The following is an 18148-nucleotide window of genomic DNA, read 5'->3' on the forward strand; positions in this document are numbered from 1 at the left end:
ATGTAGTTACTTATAAATGAAGGAAGCTCGCGCTACCTGTAGGGTGCTCGCCCAGGATATATAAGTTAACTAGGAAGCTGAATGATAACTGAAACTCTGTGGAAATGAGGCAGGGGAGGAGAGAAATATCCTTTGGATGGGGGCACTCCTAAATTTACCCACATTTGAACAGGTGAGCTAACAATAAGTGTCTCAGCTAAGGTATCACTTTGTACAGTTAACCAGTATCCCTAGAACTACCAAAGATGAAACTGGTTAATGATGGGCACAGTTTTGGACTCCAATATCTGGATGTATAGGATATTGGTGAGATCACAGAAAAAATAAAAATAATTTTAATACATCAAATAATTATTGCACTCAAACGTTAAAAAAAACTATTAAAAATGTGAGGGTGATAGTAAGGTGTAACATGGCTAATGCAAACACTAATGACCGTGAATGTATATGGAAACCTCAATTCAAACTTAACTAGCTAAATGCCAATCGAGGTAATGTCTCGAATCCACTCCCAGGCAGAGAATAGACACCTTGATATACTTGTTGCTATTACCTCTAAATGCCTAATACTATACTAGTAGGTACTAATAATTAGTGACATTATCTATGGCTTGGTAATACTAAAAATATATCACAAACTATTCCTAAGTAACAGGCAGCTATATATCTCTTCAAGTAGAGTACACAGTAGTTGCAAAAAACTATCCTTTAGAATGATGATACATTTCTCTACTCTAAACTCTTAACCCCTCCTTGTGTTTAGGGATTACTGGGATTATTATGCATTAGTAATACCTGTAATATCTGTAGCGCACTTCCCCCCACCCCCTGGGAGATGTGTAGCTACGGTGTGTGTGTGTGTGTGGTGCAATACCTGTTGGCTCACAGGAGGCCTGAGCCTCCGCTGCTGGGAGTGGGTGTATCCTGGAATGATGCTCGGTAGTGCCTCCACCTGTGCGGGATTCTGTGGTATAGAATGACCCGTCACAGGACACAATAAGATTACACACTTTGTAAAGCAGAACAGTTTTACTATATATGGGTATGGGGGAGATAGGTGCTCCAACAGCTGGGGAACTTGTCACTCAATACATCTTAAAGGACTCCAAATAAACTATGACGGAGTGGGTATACTTCCAAATGACCTGTGAGTCACCAATATGCACCAAGATCGGTAATGGAGGGAGCATAATAATACATAAGTCACCTCACCGAAGCCTCATAGGGATGATCAAGGTAAAGGTACTCCTCCATAGTCGGTCATAATGAATAATATAAATAATCTTACCCACTCCTGCAGTCTCTGGTAGTCCACTGTGGCGTGCCAGCCGTTGAGGTAGAAATCCAGGGCAACAGAGTAAGAGAAAAACAGCGCACTGCCAGGGAGTCAGGTGGTGAAAAGTAAAATCCTATTTATTCAGCACAAAGCCAGTAAAAACATCACCTGAGGAGGGGAACAGAATCGTAGGACTGACTCCCTGGCAGTGCGCTGTTTTTCTCTTACTCTGTTGCTCCAGTTTTATTATATACACTAATATAGTACAGCCTACACACCAGACCTCGCACGGCCGTACCTCCCAATACTCCACTCTCAATGGAGTCACCGTTCCCCCCCAAAGTACCTTCGGGCACTTGGGCACCCAACCAACTCGGTGTCCACAAGGTCAAATCCCCACACCCAATGTGTGGTACATTGGGCCCACTAATGTGTGAAGGTGAGTTGGTGCACTTTGTTGGGTACCTGCCGGGTGTATCCACCCCAGGGCGCGCTGTAGAGGATAGGAACCACTGATCCAGCGATGTCCGCGCTGAGTCCGCCTCCATGATGGGTGGTATCCAGCTGGAGGGTCCCACACTGATGATAGTCTCTGAGGGTCTGGTTCTGGACCGCAGGCCGCAGTCACCTTGCGGCGTCTCACTGTGTCCCTGACCCTGATAGTGCTAAGTGGGGCAATGTCCCTGTCTAAGGGCAAGTCCCTATAGCAGCCACAAGCTATGTGGGAGTCGTGGCCTAGCTGGGGCCTAACAGGGGGTATCTGGCCTAGTGCAGGTGCCACAGACACCTGCACACACAACCTACCCCTTCCTTGTCCCAGCTCCGACTGGCGTGGTGCTCACTGCGCGCAGGGAAGTTCCAGAGCCCAATTGGCTAGAATGCGCCATGTGACCCTGGTCCCTGAGGCTCATGGGACATGTAGTCCCCGTATAGAGCCTTTCCTAGGGGCCGCCGCTTTATGCACTTGCACTGCGCATGCGCGACTTCCTGCGCATGCGCGACTTTCCCAAGATGGCGACGCCCTTTACCGGGAGCTGCCGGGAGACGCTGCGACACAGTCACCCGCCGCAACAGCCCGCAGCCTTCCACACTACAGCGGAGGTAAGGGGAAGGGGAAAGGGGACCCAGGGGGGAACCTAGCTACATATCCCTTGTTTAAATCTAACTTATCATGGTGATTGACATACATTCTGCTATCCTTTTCTTTGCTTGCTGCATACATTTGCCTTGATTTTGCACTGATCTGATGTAGACACTATACGTTTTTTCATTGGTTTTATTGTTTGTCCACTTTGTGATCATTTGACCTCACAATAAATACTTAAATCAGTCAAGTGCTAAACCTATTTTTCAGTGCCCCTCTGTGGAGTTTCTACAGTATCTGTCTTCTGGATTCTGCAATTTCTTCTGTTTTGGTACAAATCTCCCTTTGCTTAAGGGTGCACCACCAATGATATTTATTCATATTTTTAGGTTTGATAGGTTTGTTCAATTATTCCTGATATGGTAGTAGAGCTCTTCTCAGCATTTTTTCCTTCTGAACAATAGGGTGGCCTAACTGGCAAAGGTGTAAAACAGCCAGCCTGTGCCTATTGCAAATACTGAACATAAGGCACCAATTCAAGCTTCATGGTATCAAAAAGAGAGTTTCTGTGCAGTGAGGGCCGTGGAGCAGGTTTGGATCGCGCTAGCAAGCGCTGTGTGAATCACTCCTCCTGCTCCTACCCTCTGAGCGGTTATGCCCATGGTACACTCTGCACTCACTGTCTCATGGTGTTTCATGGTCCCCAATTTAGTGTTTGAGAGGGTAGTACAGGACTTTGGCCCTGAGGCAGCACCTGATGCTACTGACATCATGGAATTATATTTTTCGGTGTTAAACTGAACTTTATTATTAGTTATTACTTATTTATGATACTGTATTTAATTATGGTTATTTAATAAATGGTTTTGCCTTTACATCCAGCCTTGTCTGGTGTTGAGGAGAAGGGGAAATGAGCCTTCAGTGGGGTGAAGGAATAGAGAAAAGTCTTCTACAATAAATCTCTTTCTTTAAGAAAAACGTGGAAATGTAAGTGTTTATTTCATTCATAAGTGTATAAATAATACATCAGTTTCACAGTTTTTGTTGTTGTTTTTTTTTTAGCATCAGCACTGTCAGAAACTTCAGTGGAGTGAGAACTTTTTCCATTGACATGCTATATTTACGTCACTCTTACAGATCTCAGTTCTTGGAGGTTGACATATACCCAGGGCGGGCGCCAGGGTTCCTAGGCGAAGCTTAAAATTTGCGCTCCACTTGTATTCTGTCTGACCTGTGCCGCCCGCCTCCGTTCTGCTGCCCTGCTTCTTCGGAATCCAGCATCCAATGACGCCGCGGACGTCACAATCGTTGGCACACTGCGTCTTGCTGCCATGGCAGCCGTGACGTCAAATGACATCGTGATGTCACGTTACCATGGTAACGTGACGCCGTGCGACGTCACGTTGGTGACGTCCGCGGCGTCATTTGATTCTGAAGGAGAAGCAGGGCAGCAGGCACGTGTCTAAGGGCCTAGCTATTGGGGCTGCAGGGGGATGCGATTATTATTAATGCGTCCCTAGGACCTTTGCGCCCTCGGAGACCACCTACGTTCGCCTAATGCACGGACCTGTATATACAGTACCATGGTACTATAACACTTCATACACGCACACAGTCAGTTTAATTTGGTCCTCAGTGGATCTGCACATTTAGGTGTGCAGCAGGTGTATATGCATGGTAGCTGCATTGTGCTGAGCAGCCGGCAGGTGTCGCTGCATTGTGCTCAGCAGCCGGCAGGTGTCGCTGCTCGGTGTGCTGTCACCTCTCCGCTTGTCACAGAGACTTTCTTGCCTTCGCGCTCGTCTCTATTCCCTACTCGCCGAACTGGGTGACGTTGGACAACAAAGATGGCGGCGGGAAGCAGCAACTACTGGGAAGGTGAGAACCGGATTCCCGTTGAGAAGAGCGGGTACACCGGGGGAGGAGGGACAGGAGGGGAGCGGGGTAAGAGGGACAGGAGGGGAGCGGGGTAAGAGGGACTGGAGGGAAGCGGGGTAAGCGGGACAGGAGGGGAGCGGGGTAAGCGGGACAGGAGGGGAGCGGGGTAAGAGGGACAGAGGGGGGTGGTAAGAGGGACAGACGGGGAGGGACAGAGGGGAAGGGGTAAGAGGGACAGGGGGGGTAAGAGGGACAGAGGGGGAGGGACAGAGGGGAAGGGGTAAGAGGGACAGAGGGGGAGGGTAAGAGGGACAGAGGGGGGGGTAAGAGGGACAGAGGGGGGGGGGGGGTAAGAGGGACAGAGGGGGGGGGGTAAGAGGGACAGAGGGGGGGGGGGGGTAAGAGGGACAGAGGGGGGGGGGGTAAGAGGGACAGAGGGGGGGGTAAGAGGGACAGAGGGGGGGGGGGTAAGAGGGACAGAGGGGGGGGGGGTAAGAGGGACAGAGGGGGGGGGGGGTAAGAGGGACAGAGGGGGGGGGGGGTAAGAGGGACAGAGGGGGGGGGGGGTAAGAGGGACAGAGGGGGGGGGGGGTAAGAGGGACAGGGGGGGGGGGTAAGAGGGACAGAGGGGGGGGGGGGGTAAGAGGGACAGAGGGGGGGGGGGTAAGAGGGACAGGGGGGGGGGGGTAAGAGGGACAGAGGGGGGGGGGGGTAAGAGGGACAGAGGGGGGGGGGGGTAAGAGGGACAGAGGGGGGGGGGTAAGAGGGACAGAGGGGGGGGGGGGGTAAGAGGGACAGAGGGGGGGGGGGGGTAAGAGGGACAGAGGGGGGGGGGTAAGAGGGACAGAGGGGGGGGGGTAAGAGGGACAGAGGGGGGGGGGGGTAAGAGGGACAGAGGGGGGGGGGGGTAAGAGGGACAGAGGGGGGGGGGGGTAAGAGGGACAGAGGGGGGGGGGGGTAAGAGGGACAGAGGGGGGGGGGGGTAAGAGGGACAGAGGGGGGGGGGGGGTAAGAGGGACAGAGGGGGGGGGGGTAAGAGGGACAGAGGGGGGGGGGGGTAAGAGGGACAGAGGGGGGGGGGTAAGAGGGACAGAGGGGGGGGGGGGTAAGAGGGACAGAGGGGGGGAAGTAAGAGGGACATGGGGGGGAAGTAAGAGGGACATAGGGGGGGGAAGTAAGAGGGACAGAGGGGGTAGGAGGGACAGGAGGAGGGGGGTGCGGGGGGAGGAGGGACAGGAGGAGGGGGGTGCGGGGGGAGGAGGGACAGGAGGAGGGGGGTGCGGGGGGAGGAGGGACAGGAGGAGGGGGGTGCGGGGGGAGGAGGGACAGGAGGAGGGGGGTGCGGGGGGAGGAGGGACAGGAGGAGGGGGGTGCGGGGGGAGGAGGGACAGGAGGAGGGGGGTGCGGGAGGAGGAGGGACAGGAGGAGGGGGGGTGCGGGAGGAGGAGGGACCGGAGGGGTGCTGGGGGAAAAGGGACCGGAGTGGAGCGGGGTAGGAGGGACAGGAGGGGCACGGAGGGAGGAGGGACAGGGGGGGTGCGGAGGAGTGGAGGGGGGGTGCGGAGGAGTGGAGGGGGGGTGCGGAGGAGTGGAGGGGGGGGTGCGGAGGAGTGGAGGGGGGGGTGCGGAGGAGTGGGGGGGAGGAGAGACAGGGAGGGACAGAGGGGAGCGGGGTAGGGGGGAGGAGTATCGGGGGGAGTAGGGTAGTAGGGACCGGGGGGAGTGGGGTAGTAGGGACGGGGGGTAGGAGGGAGTAGGGTAGTAGGGACGGGGGGGGGTGGAGTGGGGTAGTTGAGACGGGGGGGGCGAGTGGGGTAGTAGGGACGGGGGGGGGGGCGAGTGGGGTAGTAGGGACGGGGGGGGGCGAGTGGGGTAGTAGGGACGGGGGGGGGGCGAGTGGGGTAGTAGGGACGGGGGGGGGGCGAGTGGGGTAGTAGGGACGGGGGGGGCGAGTGGGGTAGTAGGGACGGGGGGGGGTCGAGTGGGGTAGTAGGAACGGGGGGGCGAGTGGGGTAGTAGGGACGGGGGGGTCGAGTGGGGTAGTAGGGACGGGGGGGGGGGGCGAGTGGGGTAGTAGGGACGGGGGGGGCGAGTGGGGTAGTAGGGACGGGGGGGGCGAGTGGGGTAGTAGGGACGGGGGGGGGAGTGGGTTAGTAGGGAGGGGTGGATGGGGTGTAGGAGGGAGTAGGGTAGTAGGGACGGGGGGTAGGAGGGAGTAGGGATGGGGGGAGTGGGGTAGGAGGGATGGGGGGGAGAAGGGACAGGAGGGGAGTAGGGGACGGGGGGGGAGAAGGGACGGGGGGGGAGAAGGGACGGGGGGGGAGAAGGGACGGGGGGGGAGAAGGGATGGGGGGGGGGGAGAAGGGATGGGGGGGGGGGAGAAGGGATGGGGGGGGGGAGAAGGGATGGGGGGGGGGGAGAAGGGATGGGGGGGGGGAGAAGGGACGGGGGGGGAGAAGGGACGGGGGGGGAGAAGGGACGGGGGGGGAGAAGGGACGGGGGGGAGAAGGGACGGGGGGGGAGAAGGGACGGGGGGGGAGAAGGGACGGGGGGGGAGAAGGGACAGGAGTGGAGCGGGGTAGGAGGGACAGGGGGGGTGCGGAGGAGTGGGGGAGGAGAGACAGGGAGGGACAGAGGGGAGGAGTATCGGGGGAGTGGGGTAGTAGGGACTGGTGGGAGTGGGGTAGTAGGGACTGGGGGGAGTGGGGTAGTAGGGACGGGGGAAGGGTTAGTAGGGATGGGGGGCGGTGGAGTGGGGTAGTAGGGACGGGGGGGCGAGTGGGGTAGTAGGGACGGGGGGGAGTGGGTTAGTAGGGATGGGAGGGAGGAGGGTAGGAGGGAGTAGGGTAGTAGGGACGGGGGTAGGAGGGAGTAGGGACAGAAGGGAGTGGGGATGGGGTGGGGGGGGCGGGGGGTAGGAGGGACAGGGGGGGCAGCGTAGGAGGGGAGGAGTATCGGGGGAGTGGGGTAGTAGGGACTGGGGGGAGTGGGGTAGTAGGGACTGGGGGGAGTGGGGTAGTAGGGACTGGGGGGAGTGGGGTAGTAGGGACGGGGGGAGGGGTAGTAGGGATGGGGGGGCGGTGGAGTGGGGTAGTAGGGATGGGGGGGGGGAGTGGGGTAGTAGGGACAGGGGGGAGTGGGTTAGTAGGGAGGGGGGGATGGGGCGTAGGAGGGAGTAGGGTAGGAGGGATGGAGGGTAGGAGGGAGTAGGGTAGTAGGGACGGGTGGTAGGAGGGAGTAGGGACAGAGGGGAATGGGGATGGGGTGGGGGGACGGGGGAGGAGGGACGGGGGAGGAGGGACGGGGGCGGCGGGGGGTAGGAGGGGAGCGTGGGAGGAGGGAGCGGGGGGGAGGAGGGGCGGTGGAGTGGGGCGGGGGGACGACGGGGGAGGGACAGGCGGGGAGCTGGGGAGGAGGGACAGGTGGGGAGTGGGTTTGGAGAGCCGGATAAGACATGTTGACTGCCAGAGTCAAATGTAGAATAACACCGTTGTGCGCTCCATGAGGGAGGGGGGGGGGGGGTTAGGTTATGGGTATGACAGAGCAGTCCTCCCACTGTATGCGCTTTCTCAAGGAGAAACCCTGCTTTTTGAATTTTCCTATCTGAAGATTGCCCGGGCGACATTTGAGTGCCCTGAATTTCTTTCAACCGTGCTGACTGCCAGAGTCGTCTGTCTCCGGTGTGTTTGTGTCTTAAGGTGTTTTCAGTATAATAAGGAACACATTTGAATATACATATCCAGGTTTTATGAGCGAGACTCCAGGGAAGTGCTGGAGTCTCCTCCAGGGAAGGTCTGGAGCTTCCTCCAGGGAAGTCTCATGTTGTGTGTGTGAGCTGGTGTCAGGAAACCAATGACAATGACAGGCCTGTGACAGCCACTTCCAGCTCTTCTGTGTCAGTTATGTCTTTATATACAATTGTCTGTGAAATACCCACCTACAGTAGTGTCGTTATATACATCTCTATATATACATCATTATATACATCTCTATATATACATCATTATATACATATACATGTGTGGTACAAATCTGTAATATCAGTATCTGTACCTCTCTTGTTTGATACAAAGAAGTGTCTTATTTACCCGAAGCCAGGTCTATAACCTCCTTGCTCTCTCATTTATCTGGCAATGAGTTTCTACCAGAATATTAGGCTTCTGGTAAGGGTTAGACGGGCATTATTAGTGTATGTAGTAGGCTGGCATATTAAAGTTAGGCTGGACAAAGTCTCTTATTTATTCTGCTCGCCGGGTAAATAACCTCTGCTGTAATACAAACTTATGTTTTATGAACCTATTCATTATCGGCAATTCTGTATGATGCAAACCTATAGTAATAGTATGTAGTCCATATGATCCTGTAATACATATATGTACTTATTTGTGGTATAGACTGTAATAATATATGTACCGCTCTGTGTGATATAAATGTAAGTAATAAGGGGATGAAATGCACTCCTTCAAACTAACATTCATCAACTCACTGAAAAAATATGGGTACTACCAGCTGTGTAGCACATGATAAATCCCTTTAAACAAAGTGCTGGGTGAGACAGCAAATAAACTTATTTTTTATTAACGTTTCGGTGCAGACGCACATTTTGTCAAGATCAAACAATGCTATATGTGATAAAACCTACTCGCACATACTCAAAGCTCCTTTGTGTCATACCCTCATATATTCTTTGTGTGATACAAAACCATATTAACATATTGCAGGGGTGGACATAAAAATAAAATACTTAGGAGCCTGCGTTTTTGTTAAGCAGGGGAGTGAGGAGGGAGAGGGGTTCTGGCTGCCCCCTCCACCCATTGGCGGCTCTGTCAGTGTGTATCTGTAACGTATGCGGGCACACATGTAGGGATACTAACACACTCCAACCTCCCTGTCAGTGTAAATTGAGAGCAGGGGCGGCAGTGTCCTGCAGCACTCCAAGCACTCGCGCCTCTACCACCCACTCCGATTTTCCCCTGTCAATCACCGCCACAGCCGGTCAAAGTGTGTCCAATCCAGCAATGATGTTGCAGTATGAAAGCCTGCTGGGGAGCGCTGTTGTGGGTCACGGCAGTGACTGACAGGTCAGTCAACATGGCACAGCGCACAGGCGCCATGAGGCTACATTTTGGACACCTGAGATTTTTCCACCCTTTACGCATTGTTTATATCTGTCATAATCCTCGCTCATGTCTGTGAGATACAAACCTCTTCTAACTTTTTCTCTCTGCGTGCCTCTGTGTGAGCGCATGATACTAGGAATGTGGGCTCCTCCCACTGGAGGTAGAACACAGATTATTTGACACTTTTTTTCTCCGCCATATAAGGCTGCAGCCATGGTAATCGCGATGGCGCGCAGGAGGGCGCGCGCGGCGCAATCACATAGATGTGCCTCTATGAGGCTGTCTATAGAGCGCGCCAACGCGCACGTGAGCAGAGGCGCCAGCACTCGCGATGCAGGAGGGAACAGAAAAATCTGTTTTCACCCCCCCCCACCCCCGCCACGCCTCCCCGTCTCCTCTGAATGCAGGACACAGATCTCTCCTGCTGCAGGTGGCGGGGAGAAGCCGAGTGAACGCTTGCGCCCTCTCCAGCGTTCTCCATGGCCGCAGCCTAAGGTGGTGGTCTCTCTCCATTCATAAGTTGTTTTGTGTCCTCCAGGACGAGGCCCAAGTTTTCTTTCTTCTCTTTTTACCTATTTTTAAAGGTCACCTGCGGTGTGAGCCTCTTGTACTGCTCCATGAATAAGTCTCACCCTGCCGCCCCACCGTGGCTCAGGCGCTTTTCTTCCTTCATAGCCGCCTCTACCACCTAGGAGAAGAGGTTATAGAAATCTCGAGTGGCAGGTGCCGGGATTGCTGTGTTTTCCCCCACCTTCTTTCTTATTCACCGGCATTTGGTTGCAGTTGTATGGTTCTTTACTTCAGGATAAGGCGTGCCACTGCTAGCAATTCCAGACCACATGTGGCAGGCCTCTCTTCCATCCCGATATCGCCTCTGAGTCACATGGGATGTCACTCCATTTTTTATACATGGGATGCGCCTCTTGCATTGTGACACTAGAAGAGATTTGGAAAGGTCAGAAACTCTTTCCAGACAAGCCTTCCTGCCTTCTGATAGGATTGCCTGGAAAGACATACCCCCCTGTGTCTCTCCGACTTTCTCTTGTACTCATGAAATGCACTTTCTGCTTGAAAAATGTGCTGTTGTGCTGATTTGGGATAGCAAGAAAGATTCACAAGATGTACCTCTTAAGACTTGGGATAAGGAAACATCGGAAAACCCACCAAAAGTAGATGTTCATGTAACAAGAATTTTCAAAAGAACAGTACCACTGATTATGCCGTGGCATTCAGAGACCCCATGGGCAAGAAGAGCAAGAGTTTTTCGAGAGAAAACATATACTGTGGGAACAGCACAAAAACCAGTGGTTGCCTGAATGTATATGTAAAACTTCAAGAATCCATCCAGACAAAAGATTCTTAAATCATGTTCCATATTCTCACACTCTTTCCTATGCAATGCTGGATACAACAAGGTTACGCATTAGATCTTTGGTCTTATTTGCCGCTCTTAAGGCACAATGGCGCAAGCCGTGGGCAGCCGATATTTCTTTAAAAATAAGCTGATATCCCTTCCCCCTCGACGACGAAACGTTTTTATTTGGTCCGGAACTAGATGCAATTGTATCTAATTTTTCAGGTGGTAAAAGATCCTCCTCCCCACACGATCGCAGACAGACTTTTGTAACATCCAGAAGCTCTAGATCAGGCCTGCACAACTCCAGTCCTCGAGGGCCGCAAACAGGCCAGGTTTTCAGGATATCCTTACTTCAGCACAGCTGGCTCAATTGGTGGCTCCGTATGACTGAGCCACTAATTGAGCCAGCTGTGCTGAAGTAGGGATATCCTGAAAACCTGACCTGTTTGCGGCCCTCGAGGACTGGTTGTGCAGGCCTGATCTAGATACTCCTTTTGTGATCACAGATCCCATAGAGGTTGCAGTTTCAAACAAGACATCCTTTTCCAACCATCTAGCAATCTGGAAGGGGAAGATCAAGATCCACTTAAGGTCTAGCCCCGGCAAAAGGATGTTCCTTAAATACATTTTTTCACATTATTATACCAAGTAGTGATGGAGCGGGTCCAAAAAATCACCGGGTACCTGGGAAAAAAAAGAGAAATTAGGTTTGAAATACCTGCAGCCAGCAGCGGAGGAAGGAGGGCGGCGGCATCCTGCAGCTGTCAGTGCAGGGAGAGAACAACGGTGTCCGGTGGCAAAGGGAGAGGAGAACAACGGCATCCTGCAGCCGGCAGCAAAGGGAGAGAACAGCATCCTGCAGCTGGCGGCGGCAGAGGACAGCCAGGGAGGAATGTGTCTTCTGACTTCCGGTGTCTGCCGCTGCTACAGTGCAGCTCCTCCCCGGCCTTCGTGCTCCTCTCCCTCCACCTGCTTGACGGCTGCAAGACGTAGTCGTTCTCCCCCCCCCATAGCTGCCGGCTGCAGGTACTTCTCTTCTGCCTCTCTGCTCCCGCCGTTCTCCAGGAGGAGGACAGAGGGAGCAGAGCAAGACGGAAATACCCGGCACTGGGTGCCAGCGTCCTGGGCCGGTTCTGGGTAATTTTCATGTAGCTTAAATATGGGCGGGCCAAACTTGTGGTCTAGAACATTTGGTGGTGGTTGTTTCGCTGAGACCAGCTGGCGCTTTGTCGCGACTCACCCCGCTGACGGAGCCTGCCACCGCTAGCCACTTCTCCGATAAGGTAAGTGCCTAAACCCCCTACCCTAAGCCGTTACGCTAAAACGCTTACCCTAAAACCTCCTACCCTAAGCCCTTAACCACCCTTACCCTAACCGTTAAAATCCTTCAATAAACCCCCAACCCTAACCGCTAATATCCCTTAAATTAACGCCCTACCCTAAACAGTAATAAAACTTACCAACGAAACAGCCGGCGGCTGGGATTATAGCTGCGGATCGGCTGTGGCGGAAGGTCCGTCTGCGGCCGAACAACGAAATGGCCACGACCAAATGTCGCATTCCGCCAACTTGGTCCCCCCCATAATACTTTTTCAGGGACTATAAATTGGATATCCTCGCATCTGCAAAAGCAGCGTGGGAAAGGATAGTTCTGCAGGCAGCGTTGTTTAAAGTTTCCCACCCATTTGTAGCTACTTTGGCACAATTCCCAGTGTAGTGCAGTGATGCTGAAGGACGTAGAGAGAAAGGAAACATTTTTACATAGCAAGAGTGTCCTTTCGTGTAGTCCCTCCATGGCCATACATGCTGGGTCTCCGGTGCCTTGTGCGGTTTATTTGTTTGGTGGCACATTTTCTTTCTTTTTAGTCTCTGTTTTTGAGTACAATTTTAAAAGCAGGGCTGGTCAAACTACTGACACGTGGAGGGAGAAGAGCAACATATATGGCACAGGAAAAGTTAATGTGTGTACTACCTCCAGTGGGAATGGTCTACATTAACTGTACATTAACACAGAGGGACTACAACATGAAATTATCGAGTAGCTAAAATGACTCTTATGCTCCCCAAATTGATTACTCCTTAAGTATATATATATATATATATATATATATATATATTTTTTTTTTAAGTGTTTAAAATTCAGTTTTGTTTATTAAACAATCTGTGGATGGTGATCCATTATTCTTAAATATAAAACTAGAAAGCGTAAAACAGCAATTTTTTTTCTTCTTTTGGTAATACGTGGTCCGTTTCACTTTTTCTAGCAGGTTCGTTCAAAATACATGGGCCATATTTACTAATCTGTCTTCTTCAATAAGGCACGTCACACTGGAAGACACGTTACAGCCAAGTCATGTAAATGGCTTGTAAGATGTCTTCCTTCCAGCTCTGGAAGGTGTCTTGTCATCACATCATCATTCCAGACTTTTACTACTTTCACTGGCATTAAGTGCATTCACACTGCATATCAGATGCCGATATTGACAAAACATGGTTATCTAAATAGTTTTGCATAGTATAATTTTACAACTATACACTGTTTAGAAATAGTGTTGTGAGTTTAACCAGGGTAAATTATTAAGGGTGTTCTTTGGCACAGCCTACGTTTCCAAACTCTGGTCTAAGGCCGCGATTATAGTAGGTGTGACGGCGTGTGTGATTTTGCGCGCTGCATGAACACACTGCAGCAGCCGTATCGGGCCGACCATAGTGGGCGCGATGCAGAGTGACCACGTGCCAGAATTTTCAAATTACAAATGGTTTCGGTTTTTTTCGTGCGGCGGCCGTGTCACATGAGCGGTTCAGCCAATGAGGGCGAACCAGCCTGGTGACACGTCTGCGACCCCTCCCCAATCGCTCCACCGCAGTGCACTCATCGCTCGGGGGCGACAGGCGCGCGCCGCGCCATGCGCTACATCGCCCGAGCGCCGCTAATATGATGCGGTCTAAGGCCACGTCCAAAGCAGGGGAAGCCGTGCTGAGCCGTGCGGACGCTCCGCGCTGAGCCCCGGCATCCTCAATGAGGATGTCTTTAGAGGGGACTCACGCGAGCGTCCGCAGGCGTGCTGAGGAGTTGGATTTTTCAGCCGACAGCCAAGCTGTTTTTCAGCGCACTGTCGGCTGAAAACATCCAATCAGCGCGAAGCATCATCAACGTCACTGCCCCGCCTCCCGATCGCGGACGCTGGCTCGCCTGCATGGGCATGAAATCGCTCATGCTTTATCAGGTGAGCATCAGCGTCCGCGCGGCTCAGCGCTGCTCCACGTGCTATGGACGCAGCCTAATGTAGCATCTGCCCACAAAACATTCTCTTAACTGTATCCCTTTACTTCAGAAGTTGGAGATCCTGTGAATTGTATTCCTTCTGATGAAATATCAAACTACTAAAGGCACTGGCCAAAAGCTGTGTAGGTTAACATGCTACGTACTAGTAACAGTGCAGACGCACTTACCAGAACGCCCTCCTTCTGTCTCTGTACGTTCTTCCTACCTACCAATTAGATTGTAAGCTCTTTGGGGCAGGGACTCCTTTTCCTAAATATTACTTTTAAGTCTGAAGCACTTTTCCCCTTTGTGTTTTGTATCTTATTATTTGTACGATTGTAACTATTACTGCTGTGAAGCGCTATGTACATTAATGGCGCTATACAAATAAATGATACAAACAAAATTATCAATAGTGGCGCTCTAGAATAACCAAATAAAATACAACCTGCCTAAACCCCCAACATACTACATGTGATAAACAGTGTAATCAACAGTGTAATACAAAATATAAAAGTGATACCAATACAAACAAATATGGATGCCGCTATAACCCAGTGGAGGATCCTTCTCACGATCCCATGTAGATAGAAGTGGTGTAAGTCATCGGGAAGCGCAAGCCATGGAAAACAGAAAAAAAGTCTGATGGTGCAGTACACGTGATAATTCGTGAGTTAATATATTGATAAAGGTCTGTGTGCAAAATACTCACAAACATATAGTGAGTGCTGTTCACAAAAAGGTATCTTTAAATCTCAGCCCACCAAGGATGATTAACACCAGGAGCTTCTGGAGACCTTATATATAAAAAGAAACGGACATAGTGCAGACTGGAAGGACAATTTATAAAAGCAGGTAAGTGGTAAGGGATACACTCACATGGTAGTAGATTTAAAAAAGCATTTAGATCCTGCGATCTGGATCTCGGCAAACGAAGCGTGTGCTCTCTGCCTCCCCTGTGTATCGGCGTGCGTGTCACCGGTGCGTCTCACCGGATCCGGAAACCGGAACTGACGTCATCAGCCTGCAGGGGCTCCACTCGCTTAGGAATCTCTCTGGTCTGGTCTGGTCAGCGTCACTCTACGCGTTTCTCCGCATTCGGTTTCTTCAGGAGTGATTTGCTGACTGGTTCTGGTGGACTTATATACGCTGTGCTACAGACCCATTGGTTTATACTAATTAGATAATCGGGTGCTGACTATAACATAGGTATATCAATTAAGAGATAATACGTATAATTAAATTCATAGTCACACATCAAGACATATGTGTGACTCCAAAAATGCAGAAATTTATTAATACATGCAACAATATTAAAAAATATATATATATATATAATAAAAATATATATATATAATAAAAAACATTTAATAAACACAACAAGAAATATACTAATACATTTGACTGACTAATTTTTCATCAAGATTGCTGAGGTACAAGAGGCATTCTAATAGGGAGATATAAAAGCAAAATTAGAATGGATTACATGACAGGATTACAAAAAAGGTTTACAAAAAAGGTTTAATGTCAAAATCAAGATTCAATCCTAATGGGGCAATGGTTTTCAATTCATACATCCAAAAGGATTCTCTTTTTATCAAAGATAAGTCTCTATTACCCCCTCTCCAGTGAGGCATCACCTGTTCTATAGCCTTAAAAGTAAAACTGGCGGGGTTAGAATATGCCAGAGTCAACCAATAGGGAATGTGTTCATTCTAAATTCAAGCCCAAATCCAGCTTTTTCCCAAAATTTGCGAAGGGTAATCACCTGGAAGTTTTCTTTCAGTTAATTACAAAGGACTTAGAAACCTTATGTAGTAATAAAACACGGTGTCATACCAATTTAACAAAAGAAGAAAAATTAGCACTGGATGAACTCTCAGAGGATACAAACATTGTGATTAAGCCAGCAGACAAGGGGGGAGGGGTGGTGATCATGGATCATGACTATGATATGTCTGAAGCTAAAAACATTCTGGGTGATACAAAAACTTACCTTATATTATCATCCAACCCCTCCACCTTGTATAAAAAAGAATTACAGACTCTCCTGGAGGATGGAAGAAGACGGGGAGTATTGGAAGAACATGAATTTCAATTCCTAAATGTGGAGGATCCAGTATTCCCCGTCTTCTATTTCTTACCAAAGATACATAAAGATCTTACACATCCCCCAGGACGCCCAATAATTTCTGGGATTGGGTCATTAACGGCCAATCTATCTGAGTTCGTAGACAGTTACCTACAGGGAATTGTTAAAAAAACAAAAATCCTATCTGAAAGACACAAGTGACGTCATCCTTATGTTGAGAGAGATCCAGTGGCAGGACACCTACATCTTAGTCACTACAGATGTCACGGCTCTATACACATCAATAAGACATGATGATGGTTGCAGAGCCGTTAGACACTTTTTAGAAAAAGAAGACAAATTCCCTGAAATACAAATTGACTTTCTTGTGGAGTGTATAAAGTTCATTTTGAGTAAAAATTTATTTTGGTTCAGTGATGTCTATTATCTGCAACTCTGTGGGACCGCCATGGGGACCAAATTCGCGCCCAGTTATGCTAATCTTTTGATGGCCATGTGGGAGGACCAATATATATGGTCTTGGCCTGGACTGGACGCGAATTTGGTCACATGGCGGAGATATATAGACGACATTATATTCGTCTGGAAAGGCACCCTGGGAGATCTAAATATGTTTTTGGAATATCTGGATATGAATGAACTGAATTTGAAGTTCACATCCACTATTAGCAGCTCCACTGTCAACTTCCTAGATCTCACTATATATTCAGAAGGCGGGTTAATTAAAACCAAAAATTATTTTAAAAATGTAGATGCCAACAACTACATACTACAATCTAGTTGCCACCTTAATAAGTGGATAACTAATATCCCGTATGGACAGTACCATAGGTTAAAACGTAACTGTACTGATAACCACATATTTGAAGAACAATCAGAAGTACTTTCTAGGAAGTTCGCAGAGAGACATTACAAAGAAGAAGTTGTTAGACAAGCATTGGCTAAAGCTAATGATACTACCAGGGAATCTATGCTTATCCCAACCCCTAAGAAACATATTGAGAATGATACTCTACAAGTACCCTTTATTACGCAGTATAATAAAGATGCTGGCAAAATTAACACTATTTTGAATGCACATTGGTCAGTTTTAAAAAACGACCCTATTCTGGGGGAGTATCTACCCGATAGAGTAAAGATGGTTTACAAAAGAGCAAGAAACATCAAAAGCTATCTATCCCCAAGCGCTCTAAAAAACACTGCAAAGAGATGCCCAACGTGGTTAGACCCCCCTAAAGGCTTTTATGAGTGTAAAATGTGCACTGCATGCCAGCATAGTTCTAAGGTGGTTCAAAGTTTTAAATCAAATATAACAGGTAAAATGTATAATATAAAACAACACCTAAACTGTCGATCAACCTTTGTAATTTACCTGGCAGAATGCGAATGTGGTCTACAATATATTGGGAAGACCACTCGCCCGCTTAGAACACGCATATTAGAGCATCTCAGTAATATAAAAAGGAAACTCACAACTCACAGTGTTTCCAATCATTTTTTAATAGCCCATAATTCTAACCCCGCCAGTTTTACTTTTAAGGCTATAGAACAGGTGATGCCTCACTGGAGAGGGGGTAATAGAGACTTATCTTTGATAAAAAGAGAATCCTTTTGGATGTATGAATTGAAAACCATTGCCCCATTAGGATTGAATCTTGATTTTGACATTAAACCTTTTTTGTAAACCTTTTTTGTAATCCTGTCATGTAATCCATTCTAATTTTGCTTTTATATCTCCCTATTAGAATGCCTCTTGTACCTCAGCAATCTTGATGAAAAATTAGTCAGTCAAATGTATTAGTATATTTCTTGTTGTGTTTATTAAATGTTTTTTATTATATATATATTTTTATTATATATATATATATTTTTTAATATTGTTGCATGTATTAATAAATTTCTGCATTTTTGGAGTCACACATATGTCTTGATGTGTGACTATGAATTTAATTATACGTATTATCTCTTAATTGATATACCTATGTTATAGTCAGCACCCGATTATCTAATTAGTATAAACCAATGGGTCTGTAGCACAGCGTATATAAGTCCACCAGAACCAGTCAGCAAATCACT

At 49.4% G+C, this 18148-nt stretch overlaps 1 protein-coding gene across 2 annotated transcripts in view; it reads left to right on the forward strand.

Moving 5' to 3' along the window:
• The first annotated feature begins 4167 nt into the window (after positions 1–4167).
• The window catches only part of GOSR1 (golgi SNAP receptor complex member 1), an 80609-nt gene continuing 66628 nt past the window's right edge, over positions 4168–18148 (forward strand). For both annotated transcript variants that reach the window (XM_075594249.1, XM_075594250.1), the window contains exon 1: positions 4168–4238. In XM_075594249.1, coding sequence (XP_075450364.1) covers positions 4208–4238 — 31 coding nt within the window. In that variant the 5' untranslated portion in view covers positions 4168–4207. The remainder of the gene's footprint in view (positions 4239–18148) is intronic.

Source organism: Ascaphus truei, chromosome 3 (genome assembly GCF_040206685.1).
Source record: "Ascaphus truei isolate aAscTru1 chromosome 3, aAscTru1.hap1, whole genome shotgun sequence".
Classification (NCBI taxonomy): domain Eukaryota; kingdom Metazoa; phylum Chordata; class Amphibia; order Anura; family Ascaphidae; genus Ascaphus; species Ascaphus truei.